This window comes from Dermacentor andersoni, chromosome 1 (genome assembly GCF_023375885.2).
Source record: "Dermacentor andersoni chromosome 1, qqDerAnde1_hic_scaffold, whole genome shotgun sequence".
In the NCBI taxonomy this organism is placed as follows: Eukaryota; Metazoa; Arthropoda; class Arachnida; order Ixodida; family Ixodidae; genus Dermacentor; species Dermacentor andersoni.
Window position 1 is genome coordinate 194,787,083 of NC_092814.1, and position 27,817 is coordinate 194,814,899.

General features: G+C 42.4%; 1 protein-coding gene across 2 annotated transcripts in view; it reads left to right on the forward strand.

Moving 5' to 3' along the window:
* Positions 1-22,583, forward strand: part of LOC126546955 (uncharacterized) — a 41,903-nt gene extending 19,320 nt beyond the window's left edge. The window contains exons 3-5 of one of the 2 annotated variants that reach the window (XM_055062918.1): positions 606-1,457; positions 18,237-18,280; positions 18,397-18,811. In XM_055062918.1, the coding sequence (XP_054918893.1) occupies positions 606-1,457; positions 18,237-18,280; positions 18,397-18,727 (1,227 nt within the window). In that variant the 3' untranslated portion in view covers positions 18,728-18,811. Of the gene's footprint in view, positions 1-605; positions 1,458-18,236; positions 18,281-18,396 lie in introns of both variants that reach the window. The other variant, XM_050194683.2, reaches the window with a different exon arrangement.
* The last annotated feature ends 5,234 nt before the right edge of the window (positions 22,584-27,817 follow it).

Genomic DNA, 27,817 nt, shown 5'->3' on the forward strand with positions numbered 1-27,817 from the left:
GTGAGGCACTGTGCAACCTTTTTATCTCGCCAAAAGTTTGTGCACAGGCTGTGGGGTGGAGATGTTTACAATAAACCATACTGGCCACTTCAGCTTTCTCACTGAAATACTATCAAATTATTAAGTAATACAGTCGAGCGCCTTTACAATGAAATGGCCTGCATAATAAAGGAATAATGCTGTCCCGCTTATATTGTGAGCTGTGCGATGCCCAACCTTTACAATGAAGTGACTTGTATAACAAATGATTTGAGACTCCCTAAGCACTTTGTTATAAAGGCGTTCGACTGTACAAACAGAAATGATTATTTTTACTGCAAGGTCAGATAAATAGTAGTCTCAGAAATGTTATAGCATTTATACAGCATTTGCATGCCTATCATGAGTTATTTTTGGTCTGTAGGACTACAGAGATGCCTTTCTAATCAAAGAATGGAGTTTTAACTGTAGGTTAAACTCTTGTAATGAAGCCTACCACTGTGAACCAGTAGATTAAATGGGCTTGAAAGGAACTGGTTAAAACAGATATAGGCACTTGCCAAGAAATAATCTTAAGTTAAGTCAACAGCAAAGTCCCTGTCACCTTGGTTTGTTTTTCATTGCAGGAGCAAAGAGAGCGAGAGGAGCACGAGCAGACTGTGCACACAGTTAAGCTTAACCGCCTTGGCAGTCAGTGCATCTACCTCTGTCGCATCTGCGACAAGGCCATCACCACACTGAGTGGCCTTGCCTGTCACCTTCGACTGCACTTGGGTCAGCGTGAGAAGTTGTTCTTGTGCCCCACATGTGGTGCACAGCTTGCCACTGCTACTACACTCCGTATACATATGATGTTGCATGAGAAAAGCCCTTGGCTTCAATGCCCCCACTGCCCCCGTCAGTTCCATCTCCGCATCTGTCTGCGCAAGCATCTGAGGCGGGCCCACGATGCACACCTACGCTGCACCTGTTCACACTGTGGAAAAAAATTTGTGACCACCAAGGAGGTTTGCAGGCACCTAGCCACTGTGCACATTAGTGACCTCTCGCAGGACGAAATGGCACTTCTCTCCAAGCTGAAAAAGTACTCCTGTGAGCTGTGCCCATTTGAGACATACAGTAACAAGGGTTTGCACACGCACATGTCAAACCACCCAGAGGCGCAGTGGCTCAAATGCAGCCGATGCCCATACTACTACCCAACTGAGGCAGAGCTGCTTGCTCACGAAGCACGGTCACACAAGACGGCTCCATGCAAACGCCCTTGTCCACTGTGCCCACGAATTTTCTACTCGAAGGCTTTACTTGATGAACATACCCAGCTGCATGCAGACGGTAATGGCTTAAAGTGCCTGCAATGTGACAAGGTGTTCAGAACAATCCCGCAACTGGAACGGCATGCAGAGTGCCACGACCCAACCATCACTCAAAGATGTGGAGACTGTGGACGCACATTTAGCTCTATACAGAGCTTACAGGTGAGGAAGCCATTTAGATGTTATTTGCAAAGTTTGACCTTGTTGCAATTGTTAAATGCCCGTGTTATAGAATTGCAGATATAATTTGTGGTGCTTTAGAGCTTATTTAGTAAAAACGAGGCCACATGCATCCTGTGGTGAGAGCTACCATATTGTGGTTTCTCTGTACAGACGGGATAGATTGCCATATGCCAGCCTGGTTTGCATATGCTGTTTTTAGATTAGAATTGTCGGCCTGGAAGTACCTCAAGCTTCCATTGAAGTAGTGACACATGGCGTGACTACAAACACCAATCCTCTACGGGTGAAATATCCTGCCCTGGTAATGAAAAGAAATCTGAAGGAAGAGAAATGGCAACTGTTGGTAGTCTGGGCCTTTGTGAAATGCCACCGAATAGGTTCTCAATCTATCTCCTGCTAAGATTCTGGACCTCCTTGGTAGGGGACCTTTGAGATGCTTCAGAGGCTGTGGAGGTAAACCGTAGCTTCAATCCCTCAGCTGTCAAAAATTTCAGGTGGCTGATTCCACCTTTTCTGCTTGATCTGGTATGAAGAGACGGGCATAACTTATGCAGTACATCATTGTGATGAAAATCGTAGTAGTTTATTTTCTCTTTATTGTACTGCGTTGTGATTGCGCATGGGAATGTTCCTCGCCAAACATTTGCATTCCATTAGCTTGATCTTGTAAACTTGGCACACTCTGGGTCTTTTTAAGAGGCATAAGGTGGGTGATGTGCAGTTTGATTCATGTGCAGTTTGATTCACACATGCACCACTTTCTGCACCAATTCAGGGTGCTCTGCACCACAGCACTTGATCCTCTGGTGCTTATGTGAGGCCCTGCTTTGTGGTCCTCAGTTGTGGAATAAGCCAGAAGTGGTGCCATTATGGTGCAGAACGTCTGCATCTAATGGCAAGGTGGTGTAGCTTGGTTGCAAGGGGACTTGCAGACAGTGCTCACTGAGTTGGGGTTTGTCGACAGAATGAGCATTTACAGAGGATCTGTGCAGGGTTTCTAAACTTTCAATAATGTTCCTACATAGCTGCAATTGTCCACCAATTAGAAATATTTTGTCTTGCTACTTACCGATGTGTTTTTAAGAATGCGTTAGATTTGTTTTCTTATTTGCACTGTCACATCAAAAAAATAAAAAGGAAAGCAGTAGTTTTATGCAAAATCTTAGTAGACATACCTTAAGAACAGTGTCAGTTCAGAGAAAGCACTTAAGTGCCCCCAATGTTTTCCAAATGAAATCTTTAGCTGATGCTGTACTCTGTAAAGGTCACTCAAGTCAGCATGACATTATACAGTCGAATGCCTCTACAATGAATGCCTCCACAGGGAAATGGCCTGTACAATGAAAGATTCCGTATGTCCTAGCTGAAGTCTTATCTACCATATGTATTGTGAACGCCTCTACAGTGAAGGCCACTACATACAATGAATTTGCCTGTTCAATGAAGGAGTATAGACATCCTCGAGGGCTGATCTTTTTCTTTACAACAAATGCACTTAACAGTGTTGCCACTTCCCCCTTTATTGTTCTTATTCTTTATTTTTTACCATTGCTGTTGTTTAGAGAATATCTGGTTTTATATCATAGACTGATGTGCTTGGCCTGCTCCCCATCCTATTAGCTGTTTCCAAAAAAGACCATCCTTGGGGCACATGACAAAGACAAGCATTAAAAGTACCTTCATATTACAGCTTGCAGGATTGTTAATCATGGTCAGTTAAAGCTACATCATATAGCCTTCCATGATAACGAGTTGAGGATTGTGAGAACGTAACTGAAGCTGCAAAAAGCACATTGCAGAATGTCTTTCCTGATAAGCTAAATTTCACTTACCTGCGCTTGCAGATTTTGCGATAACAGATACAGCCGCATAATCTTCTATTGTATAGTTAAATAAGTAGGCACTAAGTCAAATCAAAGATACTTGAAATTAGTGCATATGGAAATGCACATAGTGATGTTATCACATGGAAGTGACAGTTGTAGGCGGGCATTTGGGTCACAGGCAACAAGGAACATAAAAGATGAAAATTGTTTATTGGGTGAACTTGTGCTTGCAACAGAAATGTAACACTGCAGCAACAATAGCAGTATTCTTACAGCACTGGGAGGCAATCATAGAATCAAAGAAATTGGTTAATAATAAGTTGTGTACTTATTTGCTGTCATATTGTGCAACATGGAACAATTAACCAGTGGTCCTGTCAATTTCTTAATGCACTATGTACATTGCTTATCTGTGATAGTGATTGGCTCATCGTGCTGGCTACTACGCTCATGTAATAGCAGTGCGATACCCATGCATGTCTCGTGCAGAGCGAACAAAAGCATAATAACAGCATAATAACATGGAAAACATGCTGTCATATGAGAAGAAAAAACATCACAAGAAGCACATGTGGCAGTACAATTCTGAAGTATTAGGTAGATTGTAATTTCCAGTCACAGCATTTGCTTTATTTACAAATCATAAACATTTCATCAAGGTCAGTGAGCACATATAGTGGCATAATAAGTGCAAAGCAACATAGGTATACAGTCTACCCATTCTTTAGCAATACCGAGTGAGGAGTGACTGGCCAGCCGGTTAGAACCTTCTAATAGTGCGAAGCAATGACATCAGCAAGCGTAGCGCATACGCACCAAGTTCACTGGAAGCCGTTATCTCCGATAAGCCGAGGAGCTTGTACAAAGTTAACCGTGCAAGGGGCTGTGTTGTGCTGGTGAAAAGAGCCTAGCAGACGAAACTTGCACTTCTAGTGAACTTGGTGCGCATGCGCTGCTCTTGCTGATCTCGTCGCTTCGCGCTTTTAGGAGGTGCTGACCGGCCGGCCAGTGGACACTTGCGCGGTAGTGTTACAGAATCGGTAGACTTTACATACTGTATTGGCTATGAACAGCCTCTAGGATTTGCAGATAGGTTTTTCTTTTGCATCGCTTGTCATGGCTGATTACGGCCTTTGATGTTGCTAAGTTCATGGTACTACATGCCAATGTTGCGACCATGGGTCCGAAGATGTGAAATGTTCATTCACCATGGAGGAGTGAGGGAGCGTGGGGCTGGGCCTGACATCGGGGATGCTTAAAACAAACGTTTATATTAAGGTGAAAGCCTTAAGTGGCTCATTGCAATGGCTCATACTTAAAAAAATCATGAGCCATTCCACTCTGTGATGGTGGTTGACCAGCGAAGCTGTTTAGCATACGACATGGAGATGACACATAATTTTGAAGAAGGTACGAACTCATTTATTGTCTTGATGGGTGGTCACCATGACAAAAGGTACGCATGCTCATTTATTGTCTTGACCAGTGGTCATTACTTCACTCGCAACTGCAACCACATTCTTTGATAATGTCAAATCGATACACGTACACCGCTGGGGGTCAGTTGGGCCGAATCCATGTGGCATCGCAAGGGATATGTCTGCAACACTGAATGTGTAAAACGCTCTCTTTTCGGTACCGACACATCCACATTGAAATCACCAACAATGACAACAGGGATACTGTCATCGCAGCTTATTCACACAAAGTGAGTAGCCATGAACCTTATGGGACTATGAGTCATTGCATTTTTTGCTTGCTTACGGGGGTATGAGCCATTGATGATGACAGTTTCTGACATGCTGTTCTGTATGTTGTATGCATGATTAGAAAGAATTTAAGCACTGTTCGCTTCACTTTGCTGAGTGCTTGTAACCTCTGCCTTACAGGGTTATGAGCCATTGCATTTTTTGCTTGCTTACGGGAGTAGGAATGCTTACGGGGATATAAGCCATTGATGATGATAGTTTTTGTTCACGGAGAACAAAAGGCACAGAACCCTAGCCATATACAGCTTCGCTGTGAAACGTGGCATCTAGTCGAGTAGTACAAAAATATCATCATCATCAATGGCTCATACCCCTGTAAGCAATGGCTCATACACCCATAAGCAAGCAAAAAATGCAATTGCTCATATTTTTAAGGCAGAGGCTACAAGCACTCAGCAAAGTGAAGCAAACAGTGCATACATTCATTGAAACCACCCATAGAACACAGCGAACAGCATACGTTTCAATAAAGAACAAGCTCAAAACAAGCATCCGAACCATCAATAAAGCATTGCATACCCCCTATGTAAGTACGCTGCAACCGAAGTTGCTCGCCAAGCAAGAATTGAGGTGCGACGTGTGAAGCGGCGGGTGCGAGGCATTCAACCACTAGTGCTGCTTTCCCCTGCTGGGAGGATGCAACGTAAAGTCAAAGACAAAAGTCATTGGCGTGAGTCTGACCCCATTATACGGGCACGTGAAGCTGCAGCTAAGCATCAAAAACGAGCCGAAGAAGCTAAACTGTGAAAGTAGCAGCACGATAATGTGAGACAGCAATGTAGAGAGGAGGCCGAAGCTCGCAGACAATGGCTTGCCACACGTGTACTTCGTGCTCTGGTTCATTATGTCTTGCAAGTCTGACCCCTCCGATTATATAACTTATGCATTGCCAAGTGTGCAGCAGGCTTTCGCCTTCACGGGTTACAGGAGTGTAACATGCTGCCGAACTTTTTACATTTTGTACAAGAATGATGATGAATACTGAAGGTAAGGTCATCCCGTTCACATTCCAGCTGCAGATCGCTTTGCCAAGCGCCCGTCTCCTCTTTTAACCCCTCTGTCATCCTGGTCCCGTCACCTTCCCCCAATCCGGCATCGGGAGATGGATCACATCATTCCCTGCCAATCCAGAGGTTGGTAGCCCTTCTCCTCCATGGAAAGCTTGGCCCAAAATACACACACATCATTGTGCATGAGCAGGGAAAGAGGGAGGCACAATGAGCCCAACTCCGTCGTGGACATGGCAGTTTGGGCTGATGTCAGGTGACGTGAAGGAATGTCCCCTTGGAAATTGCCCAAACCCTTCCTGGTGAAGCCCAATTGTTTGCCATGAATCGTCGCAGTTGGAGATTGCTCTGACGAGGTCGTTGGCTTGTTCACGATTGTTGCATCCACCGTGAGCGACTGGTTTCGCGTGGTAAACAGCCAATCACAACACCACTGACATGTGCACCCACACCACGACCATGACGCTGGAAACCGAGTGCACTGAGCAGTCAATTGGATAAGAGCATAGAAAAGTTGAAACGGTAACTCACTGTCTCTAGAAAACTGACGGCAGCAAACCAGGTTTGACCCATGTAGAATGTGGAGAAGAAGGGTTGGCAGCCAAAATGAAGGACGATTGACGGGCCACTTTGGTAGTGCATGGCGGGCTTTTGGCTACATGGTCATTGCACGACCTCCAACTACTGCATTGGTCTGATCTGTGCTTGTAACGCCACATGATCATCAGCTCCCATTTCCACAAAGTAACCGGCCTCCCGCTTCACATCAGCAGCGACGCTGTACGTAGTGCATGTGTAGTGGCCGCCTTGGAAGATGAAGGAAAAGAAGTTAAGTGACGCAAAACACATACAAGAGCAATAAAATTCTGTAAAGATATTCAATGCTGATACTCCGTTCTTGTTTCTGCCCCGCGCCGTCATAGCTACAGTGGTGACCCTGATGAACATGCAGGTGTTAGCCTGGGGTGATAGATGACAGCACTCATGCTGCCAGTTATATGTACTCCACAGCCGCCAGCTTTGCCACGTCTGCACTTTGCAATGAGTTCTGACCTTTCTGGTCTGGTGACTGTGGCCTCTGGTTTCTTTAGGCCACAGCACGTTTTGGTGTGCTAAGAATCACCTCTGAACGGACATGTTACTTCCACATCATTTCAAATTTGCCTATTGATGTCATCACCGAAGTTCACAACTTTTTGCCACTGCACCGTTTAAGGCTTCCTACATCAATCTGAATGAAGTGCTAATTAAACTAGGACTTGCATTTCTGAGCAGAAATTACTTCCACAGCTTCTCGTGGCCACAGAAAAGCTCGGTAATCGTACACCAATGCAATTTCTTTACCTCATGTAGTGCCTGCTTGGTGACAAGGGAAACACTACCTGCGTGAGCTTTTCCTGAATATTTGCTGGCCAATGTGCGCCTGATCCTTGCTGTCGCAGAAGATGCTGACCTCTCTACAAACTTCCACAGTTGATGGACAAGATCATGGAGGTCCCGGTGTCTTCCATCTTAGCCATCTACATTCATAGCACCAGGGATCCCAAAACAGAGCTGCAGGCAGAAGTTTCCCGCCTTGCTGACATAATCGCCCCTCTGCAGGTTCATTCCCACTGCAATACAGTGTTGTGGCAGTTTATCATTTTCGTGATTTCCTTGAAGGCTTCTGCATCCTTAGAAATCACAATTCTCTGATGTTTGCTATTCAGTCCCTGAAACCTGACTGACGCCCCCACGCAATTACCATATAAATAGGAATATACATAGTTCAATTCCTGATCTTGACTTGGCCATACGACAACTCACAATCTGCTGAAGACTGCTATATAAGATGAGGGGTGACTTAGCTGTGTTTCTTTTTTCAGGAAAAAAATCTCGACCTATGACCTCATATATATTCCAGTTTATATGGCACTGTACTTCACAAAGTTAAGATGCCAGTCTGTTTGGACACCATCCCGTGTGACATGTTGACTGCATTCCTTGTCCTTTTATGTCTGCATGGTTTAGGCACTTAGTCTTCAATGCACTACTTCCCTTTTCTCATCCAGGGAAGTTAGACACCGAGTGCCACATCGGTGACTGCTACGTATAGCTGAGTATGGACCATAATGTTCACCAATGGACTCGCTCCTGCATCACGTGCAAGCAATGCAAGGTCCAGCGAGCGCCACACTACTCCCACTGTTGTCGAGTTCCCCATGCCAAGTGCCCATTTCAACCACAATCACTTGTTCATCATCAACACCCTACTGTCAGGCCGTGGTGCCAGTTATTTTTTCACCTCTGTAGATCATTTTACACACTGGCCTGAGGCTATTTCCCTACCAAATATCGCTGCCGATACCATTGCTCAACTGGAGTTCCTGATTTGGCCTACCCTCAACCATAACTACCGATTGTGTACAGCAGTTTGATATTGCACTGTTCTTCCACCTGAGCCAGCTGCTTGGTATTGTGCAGATTTGAATGGCTCCCTACCATCCAGCCAGCAAGAGATTGCATTGCCAGTTAAAAGCAGCATTGAAAGCATGTGATCCATCAACATGGAGTGTTGCTCTACCTCTTGTGCTGCTTGGCATCTGAACTTCCTGAAAATCTGACATCGACTACAGTTCAGCAGAACTTGTCTACACATGTGTGCTATGCTTCTCGGGTGAATTTTTCATCGCAACATCAAACATAAACCAAGATTCAGCCGACTTTATCACGAAGATTCACAACACCATGCAATGCTTATGGCCCGTCCCATACTGCCATACATTATGCGGGTTTTTGTCAAGGACAACTTGTCTATGTCTATGTAGGTTTTTGCCCAACGCAGTCTGGTCTGCAAACCTTTGGTGCCTCCCTATAGTGACCCTACAATTTCCTCCAACGGAGCCCATGAGCCGTCGTGGTTGACATCAATGGCCGAGACAAAGTCATAGCCTTAGACCATGTTAAACCCACCTACATTTCTGCCATTCCTCCAACCTCATCCATGTGATTTTGTTGCCCGCTGCTTTTGTGATCCTTCACATAAAATGTGTGGGCCAAGTCGACACTCAACTGCGCATTCACTGGTCCCCTAACTTAATAACATTTGAACTGCTAACTGACTGTCATTACCAATGTGAGGGAACGTACATGTAGGGGCCGTCACTAGGGGGTGCTTGAAGATGAAGGCAAAGAAATGGTGCAGAACACGCTCAAGGGCAACAACAAGGCTCAGTAAAAATGTTCAACTTCAATATTTGGTTGTTGTCTCTGTCTCACCCTGTCGTAGCTTCGCGTTTCAACATGATGGCATTATAAAATGGTACAATTACTGATATAATATGCGCTGAAGAAATTGAGCCTTTATACTACCATTACAGAGCCAACAGTGACCTAATCAAACAAAAAAAATAAGGCTAGACACAAGTTTCATGTCAGTGCTTATTTATAATCTTGGAGACGGCAACCCGTTTTCACTGTGATGGTGTCTCTCAATATCATTGCCAGTGCAACTAGCTGATTTAGCTGCTTCCGGTGCTTCTGTTGGCTCTGGTTCAGGTCCTTGCTTTAAAGCATGAAGTTCCCCCATGCAAGAAAGAAATGCTGCTCTGTGGGGCAGCTGTCCTCACTCATTGGAGTGACAAAGCGTCACTTGCAAACAACAGTTGAACACCTTTTCTTAGTGGCAGCTATCTGGCTTGTCATGGCATTGTCAACTTTGACATTCAGATTATATAGCTTAGCCATTGTAGATAGAAGTGTACTGGATGGAGCTGCTTGAATTGGAACTGAGATGTCTGTCATTCTTCTAGCTCTGGAGAGACAACTACATCATTTATTGTCTGCTAGTTAAGTTCACTTAGACAAAGATTGTTGTTATCACTCATAATTTGTTGCAGCACTTTAGCTTTCACTGTTTTCGCAGCACTGTCATAGAGGGAATTCACCTTATTGCACAGTCGAGAATCAGGTCTTTTAGTTAGACTTTCTGTAGTGATGTTACTACATAGTACCATTTGTTTGCTCATTTTTCTAGCAATGCTTTGCACTTTTTCCATGATTTTGCTGGCTCCTCTAGACTGCTATGCATCATACACTGTGAGATGAAAAGTAAATTTAGCACACATAATTCCGTCATCTGAGAAGAGAACAGGTTCTTCAAGGTAGGATCATTTTATTTTTCATTTTACAGCAAAGCTGTATATGGCTAGGGTTCCATGTATTTTTTGTGTGCATCAACAAAAACTATCATCATCAATGGCTCATAGCCCTGTTAAGCAGAGGCTACAAGCAGTCAGCAAAGTGAAGCGAACAGTGCTTATATTCTTTCAAATCAATCGTACAGCATACAGAATAGTATGTCGAAAACTTTCATCATCAATGGCTCATACCTGCATAAGCAATGACTCATACACCCGTAAGCAATGAATACCCCCGAATAGTGCATTTCCTTTGTGTTCTGCAGTTGCTATGGGAAAGCCACGTATAGTTAGACAAAAGATCTTGAGCCATTCCACTCTGTTACAACTTGGCAGCGTGCGACCTGCTTCGGCTATGCATATGCGCGTACTGCCCTCTCTTTGTGCTCCGATCACATTTGTGGCTGGTTTCCTCCGGCTCCCCCAAGGTTGCGGTAGTCAATGCTGGAGGGCAAAAAAAAATAATAAAACCAGCAGCTGCCGAGCAATGCATTCAATTTGTGTTCTGCAGTTGCCATAGGAAGGCGACATATAGTTAGGATTCTCGAAGAGCAACGCACCTACGAGGAAAGACGAAGGGAACAGCAACTGGAATGTCAATGGCACTGGAGGGCCGCAAGCACCACTGAAGATCGTGCAGAAAATGCCAAGCGCATGCGGCAAGCCAGACAAGACAACGCATGTCGCGAGGCGGAGAATGCGTCAAAAAGACACAAGCATCATGCTACTCCAATGGAAATCGTTAAAGACAATAAATGTGTGTGCTTACCTTTCATCACAATGACCACCGATCAAGACAAAAAATGAGTTTGTACCTTTCTTCAAGATTCTGACACCTCTGTGTCGTGTGCTAAACAGCTTTGCTGGTCATCTACCTTCACAGAGTAGAATGGCTTAAGATTTTATTTCAGAGATTTGATCTCTTTAGAGTGCTTCCACATTTTGTGTTTATTGTTATGGTCCAAGAAACTGATGGCTGTTAGGCAGATTTTTTTTATATGTTTCAAATTATCAATGCATTTGACAAGAGGAAAAATTATCCTCAGCGATGCTGTTAAGGGTCAGTGTTGTCTGCCAAATACTAACTATAATATGTGCCCCCACAGGGGTATCTGTGTCAGCAGTGGTTTGGTGTGTTGTGACTCCACGTGCCCGAGCTCATGAGGGTTAGACCCTCCCACATGTAGCTGTGCGCTGCTTAGCTGTGTCTGGGGAAAGGGGGATTCTAGAGGTTGAGCTGACGCCGGGTGTTCGGATCTTTAAGGTCCCCTGATGAAGGCAACACATCTCTTCGGCCGCTGCTTCACATAGATGGCATCTCCAGACTGACCCACCTGGAGGAAGCTGGCTGTCACCTTTTCCTGTCCTCCTCCTTAATCTTTTTGCTTTTTCTCTCGCTGCTTTTTCTTTCCTGTTTTCTTTTCACTTCTTCTCACTTCCGAATTTCTGGGTGGCAAGGGTTAACCTGGCGTAGTTATCCAACCTTGGGTATCTTATATATTAGGTCATAGCGGCGATGCATGGCTGGCATCTGGAGGTATTCTTTCAACCTTGTAGTGTCCCCTTGTTGGCCTCAGTGGTGGGTGGCCACCGTCGCCGCTGAACTTCCCAAGGATTAGATGGCAAACGCTTTTCCCCCCTTCAAGGTCGCCCTCTGAGAAGAGGGCGCACTGAAGCAACATTCCAGTTCTTTTTGAAGCAAGGTGACAAGACTTTCCCAAAGTACCATGCCTCATGTCCTTCACAGTGAAGGCAACACAACTGTAAAAAAGCTGTCACCTTTCCTAGTATCGAAATGCCTACCAAACACGATTGGATCGATCTAACTACAAAGCCTCAAAGATGGCAAGCGAAGACCTCCTCCTCAAACTGACAAAGAAAGACTAAGTTTAATAGTTTTCTGAACTTGCAAGTATCGGTGACATTAATGTCACAATTTCTTCACATCGTTTGCTCAACACAAACAGAAGAGTAATGTGGGAAGAGGATTTTCTGAACCTCAGTGACGAAGAGCTCCTTGCGGGATTCCAGGAGCGAAACATAATTAAGGTACAAAGAATAACACTATGGCGAAACGACCAACAGATCCCCATGAAACACGTAATACTCACATTTGGTACCAGTACTGTGCCCAGTTCACTTGATGCAGGATATTTGAAAATCAACATGAGACCATACATACCGAACCTGAGGCAGTGCTTCAAGTGCCAAAGGTTCGGGCATGCATCACAATTATGTAGAGGCAAAGAAGCATGTGCGAAGTGTAGTGCCAACAACCATCCTTCTGACAATTGCAATGCTCCTGTCCTATGTGTCAGTTGCAAGGGAGACCATCCAGCCTACTGACGGAGCTGCTCTTGCTGGAAGAGAGAAACAGAAATGATTGCAATTACTACAAAAGAAAAAAATCTTATTCTATGAAGCGAGAAAAAGGCTCGGGCTTTTACCTCAAATAAGCTATGCCAGTGCGACGCGGCAGGGCGCAGTGCCATGCCAGGTTTCAGCGGTCTACAGGGCCTACATACGATAGTCCTGTAGAAACTCCATCCACCCCCTTGGTGGCAGCAGCCAGTGCTGCCCCATCATCATCGAAGACTGGCCTGCAGACCACCATGTCGAAAGGCACGAAGCTGAACTGAACTCCACGACCCAAGACGCGCGTCTTGCTGCCTGGGTCTCAATCGTCTAGTGCCTCGGAGAAGGCAATGGAAGTTGACCCGAAAGCCTTGGCGTCCTCGATGCTGAAAGATCTGCACTCCTTGGAGCACGCCAAGAATAAACCTTGTAACTGCACTGAAAAGTGGACAGGTTACCTGAACAGTTACTGCCATTGATGAGAGTAATCAACTTTTTAATACATGTTGCCTACAAGGTCTAATAAGCTCGCACAGCTAAGTAAATATTTTCAATTCCGTTCAAATGGCTTTAGTCATTCATTGGAATTGCGTAGGCCTAATCGACAATCTAGACAACATCAAAGGCATTGTAAATCAGTTATTACGAGTAGCATTCTGCCTTCAAGAAATGAACGTAGGCCCCAGAAATACACATTTTCTTAAAGGTTTTATTGTCGTACGAAAGGACCGTGAAGACTCCAGCCGTCTATTGGGAGGTGTCGCTATTGTTGTGCAAGGCGGCATCCCCACACAGAATGTTTTAATAAATACCCTGTATGAGGCTGTAGGCATCACCGTTTTATCATATAAAACTGTCACCATCTGTTCACTTTACATTCCACCCCATCCCCATTTCACAACCGAGACCTGGAAAATTTAACAGATCAATTGCTGGAGTCTGTTGTTTTATTAGGAGATTTTGATGCTTATTGTGCACTCTTTGGGGCAGTGATAAAACTGACTAAAGAGAGCAACTTATCTTTCATATCTTTCATTTTAACAAATAACATTTGTATTTTGAACTCAGGTGCACCAACATATTTTTCACCCATTTCCTGTATATTCAGTAGCCTTCATTTAGCCTTTTGCTCACCTTCTGTGTTTACCAATTTTAAATAGCAAGTACTGGACACATCATGAGAAGCCAACAAACACTGCCACCAAGGACAACATAGGGGTAATTACTTGTGCTTAATAAATGAAATAAAGAAACGATAAATTAATGGAAATGAAAGTGGATGAAGAAACGTGTTGCTGCAGGTGGGGAACGATCCCACAACCTTGGCATTTCGCGTGCGATGCTCTACCAATTGAGCTACCGCGGCGCTGTTTCCCCATCCACTTTCTTGGGTATTTGTGTTTCCTAGTCGAACCCTGGAAGTGTTATCCAGCTCCCCCACTCGCAGACCTTGGCGGCGGATGTGGAACATCCTTTCTGCCGTAGGCGTCACGAAAACGGGATCTCTTTAGGTGAAGGCAACCGCTCAATAAACCCACACATGCTACCTGAAGGCGTCAATGTTGCCGGATTCAAGACCCTCGTTATGTAATAAACGAGAAGAAAGAGGGTTAACCGAGGGGTCAGATTTTTATTAGTTATATCATAAGAAGCCAACAAACACTGAAACCAAGGACAACATAGGGGAAATTACTTGTGCTTAATAAATGAAATAAAGAAACGATAAATTAATGGAAATGAAAGCGGATGAAAAAAATTACTTGCCGCAGGTGGGGAACGATCCCACAACATTTGCATTTCGCGTGCGATGCTCTAGCAATTGAGCTACTGCGGCGCTGTTTCATCATCCACTTTCTTGGGTAATTGTGTTTCCTAGTCGAACCCTGGGAGTGTCATCCACTCATATCCATGGCAGCGTACAAAGTTATAACGAACAAAACACTTCCTTACAAAGATAGTATGCAAGCGATTCGGAAGGCTTTTATGTTAAAATGGCAACACGAATGAGATTCTTGTGCAAACAACGAGGTACATCTTACTAAACCCGTGCTTGGCAAGTGGAAATCTTGTAATCACCAGGAAAGGTTTATTGAAGTAATTTTATGTCGACTGTGGATTTGGCACACACACCCTACACACAATTTTTTACTTACAAAAGAAGACCCACCAACGTGCGGAAAGTGCCAAGAACTGCTAACAGTAATGCACATCTTACTGACATGTACACATCTTGAAGCACGCAGACGAAAATTGTTGCACAATTTGTATAAATTACATGAACCTTTACACCCTGCCTTAGTTTTAGGAGATGATACACTAGTGCCAGTACCTGAGCTGCTTAAATTTTTAGAAGACACCGGCTATTTACACAAGCTATAGAGCAACACAGCTTTTGCTGTTTTTCAGTTGGATTTTATAACACCTTGTGTTTGGCGCAGCATAGCCTTAGTCGCTTCTGCACCACTAAACCCCATTTACTTACGTACTATAATGTATGCTCTTCCAAACCAAAATAAAGTTTTTTTTTTTAATTTTCTTTTTTAAGCAGCGGTTGTTTGCTTGAATTGTGTTGCCTCATCTAGAGCAAATGACTCCAGAGCTGTGAATAAATTTAAATTTCTTTTTTTTTTAAATTCTATCCTGTGCTTTTACATGCTTTGGTGCCTTTTCTGTGAATTCTGTGCAATTATTGCGGAACAGTCTCTATGTAATCTGAGTTGTCTTCATTCCCAATATGACTGAAGTCTATTCTGGTCATTTTATCTTTTTGCATACGATGTAAAGCATGGGAAATTATTATCATCGCAGCGAAAAAGATAATTTACTAACAGATGCAACTCCTTTGCTTTTTTTATTCTTTGAATGGCATTAAGATAACACAAGTGTTCCAATTTTCCAGTTATTTTTACAGAAAATCCTTCTTGGTTTAAAGACATTGAACATGTAAACAAGAAAGTACTTCAAAAACTAAGTTTCTTGCACTGCATTTTAATACTAAGCCCCTGCACAATAGTAAACTGCTCTTATATGAAACATGAATTCACCCCGTTCTTGAATATGCCTCCATGGTTTGGTACACATACAAGAAACCCGCCGTGGTTGCCCAGTGGCTATGGTGTTGGGCTGCTGAGCACGAGGTCGCGGGATCGAATCCCAGCCGCGGCAGCCGCATTTCGATGGAGGCAAAATGCAAAAACATCCGTGTATTTAGATTTAGGTGCACGTTAAAGAACCCCCAGGTGGTCCAAATTTCCGGAGTCCTCCACTACGGCGTGCCTCATAATCAGAAAGTGGTTTTGGCACGTAAAACCCCATAATTTAATTAACTACCCATACAGAAAGTGAAAAATTGGTTTGAATTTGTGTAAAGTAAATCTGCTTGTTTTATCTGCCACAAATACAGTTGCAGTTTTTCACTGACACAAGCACTGCAGTCCCTGAAACTCCAACCACACTTGCTGCATTATCACATTGAATCTAAAGTTTGTGCGCATAATTATTCACTCCATCTCCTGCTTTTGCGGCTGCAGTCATATTGCACCTGCTAAATAAAATTGTGCTTGTCGGGCCCGTTCTTTGAACTAAATACCTTTTTTTGCTCATACTAACACGTTCCAGTACAGTTTCTTTTTCTATGAATGCAACACTGGTATTCATTATCAGGTACTAATTATTCCTTGCCAATAAATTAGTTTTTAGTGTCCACAAGAGAGTACTTTTTAAGCGTGGAGGTTGACTTAGCTGGATTTTTTTCTTCTTCTTTTCGCTTGTGTTTCCTATGTTAACCTGCTTTTAAATTGTTCACTTGTGTTTCTTCTCTTTATGCTAATTTGCTGTTCCCACTCCTGCTATAGCTCTATAATAGAGCTGCGGTATGTGCAGCTAAATAAAAAATAATGAATAAATACAGGTACGAATTGGGATGTGTTGTGTTAACTACGTTTAGCAAGAGTGAATTTGTGTTTTAGTTGAAATGCACCAAAATATGACACTCTGGGCCCGTTGAAACGAATTGAGACTCTTGCATCACTGATAAGCAGTCATTTGGTGGCAAGGAATGCACCATACCTTAGCATGATGATGTATGAAGTTGTGTGGGCCATTGCTCCATCTCACTTTACATCTGTATAGCTCAACACAGAAAAAGATGACAAAGAAAGGGAAGGCTACTAATGCGTGGCTTGGGCAAAATTAAATTTCCAATAACTCTGTTTCTACAAAGCTCATATAAAGCTTTTTTCTCCCAACTCTGCTTGTACAAAGTTCACTAAAAAAATTATTTTTTCAAGACTTGTGAGGTGATGTTCAAAGATATCTCAGATAATTGACACTCTCTTTCAAGAAAGTTTAAATATTTCTTTGACTCTGCACCTAGGTTCTGTATAGGGAATTGACAGCGGATTGTGGTGAGCTGGCTGCGAGATTCTTTCTTCATTGTCGTAAACAGCAGGTGTCGTGCTACTGTCTCATGTGCATAGCTGTGAGCAAAACTTTTCAAAGCACCCTATGCACTTACCATGCTGCTCTTCTCTAACAATGATAGAACAGTCCTTGTTTCGCTACTTAGGTAGTCTAATGTGAATTAATATTTCGTGGTGGTCATACTGTGGTAGCTGATTAGGGTTGCCAACTCTCGAGTGGATGAAGTTGGGACATGCAGGGGGGGGGCAAGAGCTGCCAGTCTGTGCATGCAAAATTGCAAATGCTTTTTTTTTTTTTTGCCTAGCTTGGCATGATTTTGACAAAGGAAGGGCAGTGGTTGCCTGGCTAACACAGCTACCAATACATAAAGGTACTGTGAATAAGGGCCTACAACAGCACTAGAACCACAACAAAAATGAAATTGCCTTTTTTTTTTTTTTTTGACAGAAATGCAACAGGAGACAAAAAAGAAGAATGTGCAACTGAGCTATCTGTCAGACATTACAATAACGAAATCTGGTTTATTGATTGTTATTCAGTAGGAAAAAAAAAAAAAAGTCAGGAAATTTGGCCGTCCTAACTGGGTCAAGTTGAGACTTGGTATTTTTAATCAAAATTTGGGACTTTCCTGCTGAAGTTGGGATGGTTGGCTGACGTGTGCCACCTTTAAATGTTTTCTGCACTTCTGCGTTTTCTGGAAGCACACCTTCCATAGAGAACCTTGCTTGTAGATTCAGGTGGTTTCCTTGTATATAATCAGTCATTTGACAGGTGAATCTTTGTGAAGGTTGCTTTCTAGAGGGAGATAAGCTTGGAATTGACTTTCACATTATAATTTTCAAGCTGACTTGAAGCACAAATAATTAAACGGAAGTGGGTGTCCCTTTACTCAGATTTAGTTACACTTTAAAAAACCGTTGTTCATTGAATTTGTTCCCCTGATGTTATCCGTGTTATTGATTTGCAAAATTAACCTTCCTACTGCTGCTGTAGTTTTCTTGAGTTCCTCATTAATGAAATTTGAGCTCTATCAGTATAGAAGTAATTTTTGTCTGTTTTAAGAGGGGTACTACTGTTCTGCTCTTTTCCCTTTTCCTGTTGATCAGACTTTCTAAGCATTGTTGATTTTCACAAACAGGTTTCTGAATGTAATGAAGTATGCAATGAAACAAAAAACTGGTTGTTCAATTGGTGTGCACAGCTGCTGCTCCATGGTCAACCCATCGTATTGGATCAAGGGTACCTGTGAGTGAAATTGATTTAGCTGTTTTTCATTATGCAAACAGTCGTTGTTGACTGTTGAATTAACTGCACAGGAACAGAACTGCTGCACTTTGTGTAACAACAGTTCTTCACTGCAGGTACATCAGCGCTCGGTGCACAAGAAGCGCAAAAGGCTGCAGTCACCTAGCCTTCAAAGCCACACCACTGACCATCGGTGCCCACATTGCCAACGGCAGTTTCAGTGTGCCAGTGGCCTGCAGGCGCACAAAGTTTACAAGCATGACTATGTGGACTCTCCCAGTGGGAGCAAATTGCCCTGCCCGTTATGCAGAAGGATGTGCAGCTCTGAGGTCGCCATGGCCGTGCACTTGCGGATCCACCTCAACGAGCGGCCATATGTGTGTGAGCTCTGCGACAAGAAGTTCACTAGCTTTGGGGCAGCCAAAGCACACAGCGCACGCCACCTGACAATGCATGAGTGCAGTCAGTGTGGCAAGCAGTTCTTCCAGCGAAGCAAACTGGATGAACATATCCAGTTGGCACACTCTGTCTCACTCGGAACAGAACTGTCTGTTCTTCCCAACGCTGGTCAGCCGGAAGTGATAGAGGAGGAAGCAGTGGTAGAGATGTTGGACCATTCTGCTAGCGATGCTCATAGTTCAATGTCACAGCTGTCGCTGTAGAGCCAGTGGGGCATCTTAAATGCCATGAAAATTTGCATGCAAGCCTTACTGTGCACACTCCACTGTGAGACACACAACTTCCATGATGAAGGCACTGCCATGTGATAGTTCCGGGGCAAAGGCACATGACCAAGTATAGAAGGTGCTTTCTTGTGGTAGTTTATGTAAGTTTGTTGAGAGCTATCAGAGCTATGTTTGGAAATACACAATGCCGTCCTTAAATTAGCACAGTTAACTGGTGTAGCTGTGTACTTGGAACCATAGATATGCCAAGTACCCATTGTTTAGTCCAGCCAATGCACACAAAGCACAGCATCAGGTAATGCAGAGTAACTTTGTCTGCAAAGAAGATAGTTATTTTATGCGAACTAAATTCTAAATTCAGGATACTCTGTCTTAAACTTAAGGCGTTCTTAGGTGTGGGACAAGTTGTGCTTAAGCGCGTAAGATTTGCTGCAACGCATATGCACATGAAGCTGTTTAAATGTTTAAGTTAGCATACAGAGTGTCCCAGCTGTAAGTTAGTTGGGATACTCTGTATAACACGCGTTACTGTGTCAATTTTCTTTTGTTTTTCCATTTTTTTCCTCTTCTTCTTCTTTCTCCTTTTATTCCCTTTACCCCTTTCCCCAGCACAGGGTAGCCAGCCGGTACTTACACTGGCTAACCTCCCTGTCTTTCCTCTCCTTTGTCTCCTCCTCCTGTATAACACACACACAAAAAAGAAGACTAAAGGCAAGTAAATTTCAGCTATTGCTGCCTTGTGTTTTCTTTTTCTTTCTTTCTCTTTTGTTGCAACAGAAATACTGTTAATAATTAGGCAATGAAATGTAGAGTTCCTGAACATGGCTCACATTCTTTCGTTTAAATATTTTTTAGCCAGTGAGGCTATATATTTTGATTAAAATGATGAACTCAATATTTTGTTGCATCATGTGAGGGCATGTGCAGAAATAGCAGCAGCTATGGTGTTAATTGTGTGGTGTGAGAAAATGTTAATGTTTCATAATTATATCATGTTTTATTTTGGTCGTTATTTGTGCTTTTCGTCTCCTCTGAAATGCCATACTTCCATTCTAGTACTGCTTGTATCAAGTGTCGGTCAGTTCGGAGCCTTTGAGATTGCATAATTTGCAGATGGAGACTGTAGAACAACAAATTTTGCTTTTTATCTGCTGACGCTTTCATACTTGTATGACAACAAATCTGAGATGACCTTCTAAAGGATTGCACTTTGTTGCAGTTGACCTAAATGTCACCTGTAATATCATAGAAGTGCAACATCATAAGCTTGCACAGAATCATTGCAATGTGTCGCTACTGAAAGTTGTGATTGGTTGAAGCAGCTGAAATCATGCTACAGCAAAGAACATATGTATTTTATCACATGTTGGGAGATTGCATGCACCTATAATAATTGATGACGTACACAGTGCTATAAGGAATGATGTGCACTTGTAATTTTGATGTGCCTGCTCCTGCAATGCGACCTTTGACAAGTTCATATATACATTTGCTGCAGAGAGATACAAGGGTCTTGTTGGTGCTTGAAGCTGAGCATGCAGGTCACAAAGTTCAGAGCATGAAAAAATTTAACAGCATATTCTTTGTAAATTTTGAACAAACAGAGCGCTGTATACTTGAAAAAGTGTGTGACAGGCATGGTGCAGCATGTGTACTGCCTGGATTTTATGTTGAATTTGCTGCTTTAAAAACAATGAACTGTGGCAGATAGCACAATTCCATATATTCAGCGAGCTTGCCTGAAGTGGCAGATACTAACATGACAAATCACCCTGCACATTTGGCAAATTAACCAAATTACATAACACTATCATTGATTTGGGGAACAGAGTGCAGTTGCATAACTGAGTATGGTAATGCAAGTTCAGAAATATCCATCCCCAACGCATGCCATGAAATATATTGGCACTGCACATAGTTTTCCGCCGAAGGTTGGCTGGAAAGATTCTTTTGGGACATGATTAAACATGCATTATGGGGCATATCTATCAAATTTGCTAGCCATAGAATTTCATACAATTACTAGAGGGAACTGTGGCACTAATGTCTATGCGGCTGCTGCAAGCAGGGCAGTTCAGCCAGCATAGGAAGGATGAGTAGTACGCGGATTTGCCTAAACTTCATCCTTCTGGCTTTAAATGATTTCGTGACTTTGCAAATTGATCAACTTTAAGAACGAACTGCTTTACTAAAATTGTCTGACGGCAGGATTCAAACACACGACCTCTAACACAGAAGCAAGATATTGAAACCATTACGCTACGGCCGCATGGAAAAGCGTAACCACAACAGTGAGCAGCGATTATGCATGCTTGCAGAGTTTTATTACCTTCTGCATTAAAGAAAGTATAAATTGCTTTGAAATTTAGTCCAATTTAGGCCTAGATAAAGCATATAAACTAAGCTAAAAGAATGCCTGACGCCCCAAACACAAAGATCAGACAAATCCATGTATTACCCATCATTCCCATGGTAGCTGAACAATCGCAGTGCCAGAGTGCCCTCTAGTAATTGTAGGAAACTCTATGGTGCAAGCCACAGAGTTCAGTAAGTTGTGTCACAAAGCAATTAAGTTAGTTTAACTTTCTTATAGCTGGTGCAGCATGGTCTTAGTCGCTTTTGTGCCATTAAACCCACATTAACTAACTTTCTTAAAGCTAATTGCACATTGGGATTTGTTATGCAAGTGAATGTTTACCTCTTTGAGCATTCCAGCTCTGTATACGAAACTGGGTTATCTGCCATAGAAAATTTTTGGAAAATGCATTCATGTTTTAAAAGAAAAAGGTGGTATGTGAATAATGAAACAAGCGAAAGCCAGTAGTTATGTCACTTTTTTGATAACACAAACAAATACGCAACCTATGCCTTTTGCACATCTTACTGTACCTTTACAGTAGAAGTATTTATATTGGTATCTGTTCACTCCATTGACAGTACCTTGGGCTTGTTCAAGCAAGAGTGCTTGCTTGAGATGCAATAGTGGTTGATTATAGCCTCAAGATTAGTATGTAGGTGGGCTAGCAGAATACTGCTGGAATTTTGTTGCGAGCATAAAAGGGTTAGGCCATATGAGAACAGAGAATTGTGTTCATTAGTGTGACTTCTCTTGTTTTATCTACAGTCTTGGTATGAATGTGGCTTGCATAACGAGTAGTTTGTAACTTGTTCAGCTAAGCTAATATGGCATGCAGCTACATATGCAATTAAGCACACAGTCCAAAGCACAGTGTTGTGTTGTCTAAGCAATTGTGTCCATGCATCATGGTTTGAAGGTGGCTCAGGCAAGTCAGAGACGTAGTGATCGTAACAACAGTAAGCACAAAGCGTTGATTATGATGCAAGAATGCAGCACGAAAAACTCATTGAGTGAATTTAGTGAATGTTCTACTGCTGCAGATTACAGAGCCGTGTGTTGAATAATTCTAGAGAAGGCAGCAGGATTTGAGTGCTATTCAAGCCACACAATTTATTCCAGAGTTTTGCAGTTCCTTTTTATTCTTATGTCACTTGCGTTACCTCTTGCATGAAGGAGACTTGCAAGAAGCAAGTCGATTGTATTGTTATGAAGACAATAACTTATGATGCCTCAATAAAGTTTTATATTCTTTACTGAATATTATTGGGTGAAGTCCATATCATGACTGCTTGTGCAAAATAAAGGCAGTTTCTGTAACTCATATAAATTCTAATGGAAAGTTTTGTCTATGTTGTGTCTATCTGGGAGAACTAAACATAATGAATGGGGCAGTGCTTAGCAGGAATTAATTTACCAGGAGCAAATTAAAGAAATTTGCCCATGTAGCTTTGCTTGAAATCGATGGTTCGGCGATAATTCGTCTGGTCGGGAGGAGCCATAATGAAAAGGAAAACAGAGAAACACCAACCAAAAATGAGAAGATCTAAACTTCAAGACGTTTTGGCTTACCCAAAGCTACAAGGCTTCCTTGTACCTTTGCTTGGCTTGCCAAAGTTGCGCGACCTGTTATACAGCGGTTCAGTTGTGGAGTCTGCATGCTTGTAACTGTGCATACATGTATGTGTTCTTTTGGAGAGGATTGCGCTGCAGGTTTATAAATAGGTTTTAACCACAGTGGCATTTTTTATTCACTAACATTCTCTTATGTCTCTTAAAAAATCTTTATTATCCAGCTACACATAAAGTGTACTGCTTTGCAGCTGCACATGCCCTTGGTAGATGGAGTCATTGGATGATCTGGAGCTTTACTTGGGTTCAGGTTAAGGTATACTTGAGCCTGGGGCACAATGCCTGTGGGGATTGCTCTGTTTATTTATTAGTGTTACCCTCAGGGCCAGAGGCATTATAGAGGGGAGTGGAACATATGGGAAAAAAGACACCATACAGGTTTTTGTTCTGTTAATACAATGTTATCTGAAAAGATGAGGTAAAAGCAGGAAGCAACAAAAATTCAAGCAATTGACCGATAACAAATATAATTACATACTTGGTTAGTTACATTGAAATACACTTGTGTTTAAAACATGAAACGGAATGGTGAGCAGTGGACATGACTGATCCCGGAAGGTGGTTCCAGTCCTGTGAGGTGCGGGGTACAAATGATTGATAACATGTTCGCGTTAAGCATGACATTATTCCCACCTTTTGTGCATGATCGAAACGAGAGGAAATGTATGATGGAGGAAGAATAAAGTCGTTGTGCAGGGCAGGACTGTAGTATATTTTGTGGAAGAGACATAGGCGAGAAAACTTGCGGCGACAGGCGAGGAACGCAAGCTGTAGAGACTCTTTCAATAAAGTGATACTGGCAGTACGACTGTAGTTTCCTAGAATAAAGCGGACAGAGTTATTTGGACAAGCTCGAGGGCAGAAGTTAATATGGCAATGCTGGGGTCCCAGATGGAAGAGGCATATTCGAGTTTACTTCGGACTAAAGATTTGTAAAGGAGGAGTTCTAAACAAACAGGAGTAGATGAAAAATTGCGCCGGAGGTAACCTAACGAACGGTTTACATTGCTAATTATTTTTCTAATATGAAGAGACCAAGAAAGAGAGGAAGTTATGTGGACACCTAAGTAGCAATAGGATGTTACGGATTCGACAGCAGAATTCTCGAGCAAGTAGGAAGTGGGGCAAGAAGTTGGTACGGGAGATACGTAGTACCTTACATTTCGTTGTGTTGAGTTCCATCAGCCAGACTTTACACCAGTTAGATATACAGTTGATATTGTTTTGAAGGATCGTAACATAATTTTGGTCAATAATTTCTAGGAAGATTTCGCAATCGTCGGCGAATAAGTGAATGTTAGAGGTCACGCATTGCGGCAAGTCATTAATGTAAATGAGAAACAGGAGAGGGCCGAGCACTGAATCTTGGGGCACACCAGAATGAACAGGGAATTAAAAGTCTTAGCAGACAGAAATTGTGAGCGTCCGGTTAGAAAATATTCGATCCAGGAGAGAAGTTTCCTATCAATGTTCAATTTGCTTAATTTAAAGAGAAGTAAACTGTGGCAAACTTTTTCAAAAGCTTTTGTGAAATCCAGGAAGACACAGTCAGTTATAGAACGACGATCAAGAATTGTATGTAGTTTGTGGGTAAAGGAAGCTAACTGTGTTTCGCAGGAAAGAGATCGGCGGAAACCATGTTGAGCCTTCGAAAAGAACGAGTTAGCATCAAAGAAATTAACAATGTTTGTGTAAAGGACATGTTCGAGGATTTTACGCGGAATACTAGTTAGTAAAATCGAGCGGTAGTTTAGGGGTGAATTTTTACTTCCAGATTAATTAACTGGAACCACCTTTCCGACGTTCCAGTCGTATGGCAGTGTGGATTCATCAATCGATTGTTGAAATATCTTAGATAGCATAATACTAGAATATATTCTGGTACTTTTTAAGAATTTAGCATTGATAAGGTCAATTCCTGGGCTTGAGGACACTTTCAATGATTCAATAATTTTTTCGATGCCAAGGGGTTGAATAATTACTCGATCCATTGTTAGAGAATCAAAACACTGCACTTGGGAAACGTTGTAGATTAGGTTTTAACAAAATTAAGGCAAAATACATAATTTAACACCACAGAGCAATCGGTAACATTGATTATTTCACCAGAAGAGTCGAGTGACGTGATTTCGCTCTTACGGTCGGGGTGAATGGTTCGCCAAAACTTTTTTGGATCATTACTGAGCATAGTTGGCAAAGTATTTTGTAAGAAATTACTACGAGAACATTTCAGTGTGGAGACATAAGCATTATTCGCTTTCACATATGCATCCCACCGCTGCTCAGAGGGAAAATGCCTGGCAGAGCGATAGAGCCAAGTACTAATAGAAGACGGATGGGATACTGGTACGGTGAGCACTTTGTATTCTCACTAGGAGGCACTTTGTACCTGATGTACAAAGTACCTCCTCACCAACAATCTGTCCCTGTGTCTGGTTATTTGTTTCTGGCCCCCTGGAAGTAGAGAAAGGTGGGTCTCCTCTTCAAGGTTTGGGCTTCATACCAGGCCTAGGAGAGTGTTGTGAAATAGTCTATATTGCTCCTTGTACATGAATATGCAATTAAGCTGAAGATTATTTTCTTTTAGCTTTATTATCTGAAGAAAATAATTTTAATGCTGACTACAGTTATTTGAGAACATGAACACACATAGCCAAAACTGCTGCAAATTGCAATAAAGTGTAGATACTTGCATTCTACACATCCTTGTGCATGTGCATTCAAAATTTGGCTGAGATTGGGCCACATGAAGTACAAGAGTTTCTCTGGACAAGCAGTAAAAATGGTATAACATTGAAAAAAAGGGGAAGTTATAATTAATTCTGAACTCCGTTGAGTGAAGCTAATCACAGCAACTAACACAAATGGACACAACAGGACGAGAAAGCGTTGTCTGCTAACTAAGTTGGTAGTTTGTGCTTTATCGTCTTGCCATGGCTTGGTAGTTCATGATTTCTCCTCCTACCAGCCGTGGTGGTACAGTGGCTTTGGCGTTACACTGCCACACCCAAGAGCGTGGGATCAAATGCCGGCCACGACAGCGGTATTTTGATAGGGCAAAATGCAAAAATTCCCTTTTGCCATGCATTGTGTGCACATTAAAGAAACCCAGGTGATCAAAATTAATCTGGAGTTCCCCGCTATGACGTGCCTCATTATCAGATTGTGGTTTTGGCACAAAAAAATGTTTTTTCTCATACTGCTCATTGTGTCTGTTTGTGTTAGTTGCTGGTGATAAGTTTCATTCAGTGCATTGGACATGCGCACATTCTCATCCTGTTTGTTGTGTCTATTTTCTGTTAGTCGCTGTGATTAGTTTCAACCAACCCAGTTCAGAATGAATGACCAACTAGCCCAGTTGTTCGCTTTACTCAACGTTATGTTTCTAACACACTTGTTACTATTGCAGATGATCAAGTTGCATGAAATTTGACTTTGTCATAGCGTCTAAGGAAATTGAACCAAGAGCCGTCTCACTTATTATTGTGTAGGAAAAAGTGACAGGGCTTTGTGGACACTGAAGGAAAGAGCAGGCAACTTTTTTAGTTAAAACTGTCGACTGCCTGCTACACCTACAGGAATATTTGGCTGGGATATTCATGATAGGATTGTCTGGCAACTAAGCAGGCTTCCTTACCACATTCAAAAAGAGTTACTGGGCCATTAAAGACAACAAAGTGAATGTGAATTTTGGATTTATGTCGTCACATTGTAGAGATCACTAATGCACCATTCTACTGGAGTATACAGTTCTTATTTGTTTATCATATGCAGAAAGATGGGGACACAACGTGTGATTACAATGACATCGGCATGAACTGCTGCAAGTCATGAGTCAATAACACTCATGATTGGAATACTGTACTATCATATTTTTGTTGACCACCTCGAAATATCATGCATTAATGTTTCATTCATGTACCGGGTGTTTCTTTAGGTCTAAAATTTTATAAGTTGCCTGTGACTGATAACATAATTCTAACACTTGATCTAAATTACTCGATGAGGCAGCCATTAGTTCTATGAGAAATCAGAATGCTTCATTAAATTGTATCAATTAGCTTTTTAATAATTACTTTAGAGCACATATTTAAATCTACGAATTACAGCCAGTGAGTTTGCAAGGCGTATCCACTGAGAAGAAATTCTCACGACTGCACCAGTTTCGAGATGTTAATTTTCTAAGTGTCTTGACGAAATGCATTGGCATTCCAGTTACTTCTTTCAAGAAAACGCTGTTTTATGCATTGAAACACAAAAGTAAGTGGAACACCAGTGCATTTTGTTGGACAACTTGAAAATTATGATCTCCAAACGGAATATTAACTCTGATACTGTATGCTTGAAATTGAGAATTTCGGTATATTCAAGTTCATTATGTCGAGGTATAACTGTACATGTCAAACACAAGCACAACATCCATGCGAGGAATACAATAAAATCAAGTCGCACAGCATTATTTCCTCAGTGGCATGACAGCTGAAGGTGTCTAAGCTCCGTGTCTATGAGGAGGGGTACTGACACAAGCATACTTTAAACGTACAATTTTTTAAAAGCAAAGCTTTCTTTGCCTCTTCCTTCGACTTTTGTGCTGCTGTTGGTGCTGTTTCCATGCACACCGCGTTGGGGGTTCAGAGCGTGTATACACCTGGCAGGAGCGGGGCAGAGAGGAAAATCGATGCAAGAAACTCGTTTGGACCTTTCCATCACGTGGCATGTACACAATGCCCTCTGGAGCTCCCTGGGTGTCACCACAGCCTCTTGACAGCTGTAATAACCATGACCTCTCTCAAAAGCATTAGTAATTATAGCGACGTACATAGGCGACGTCAATGACATTTCGGTATAATGGGGCCACAATGT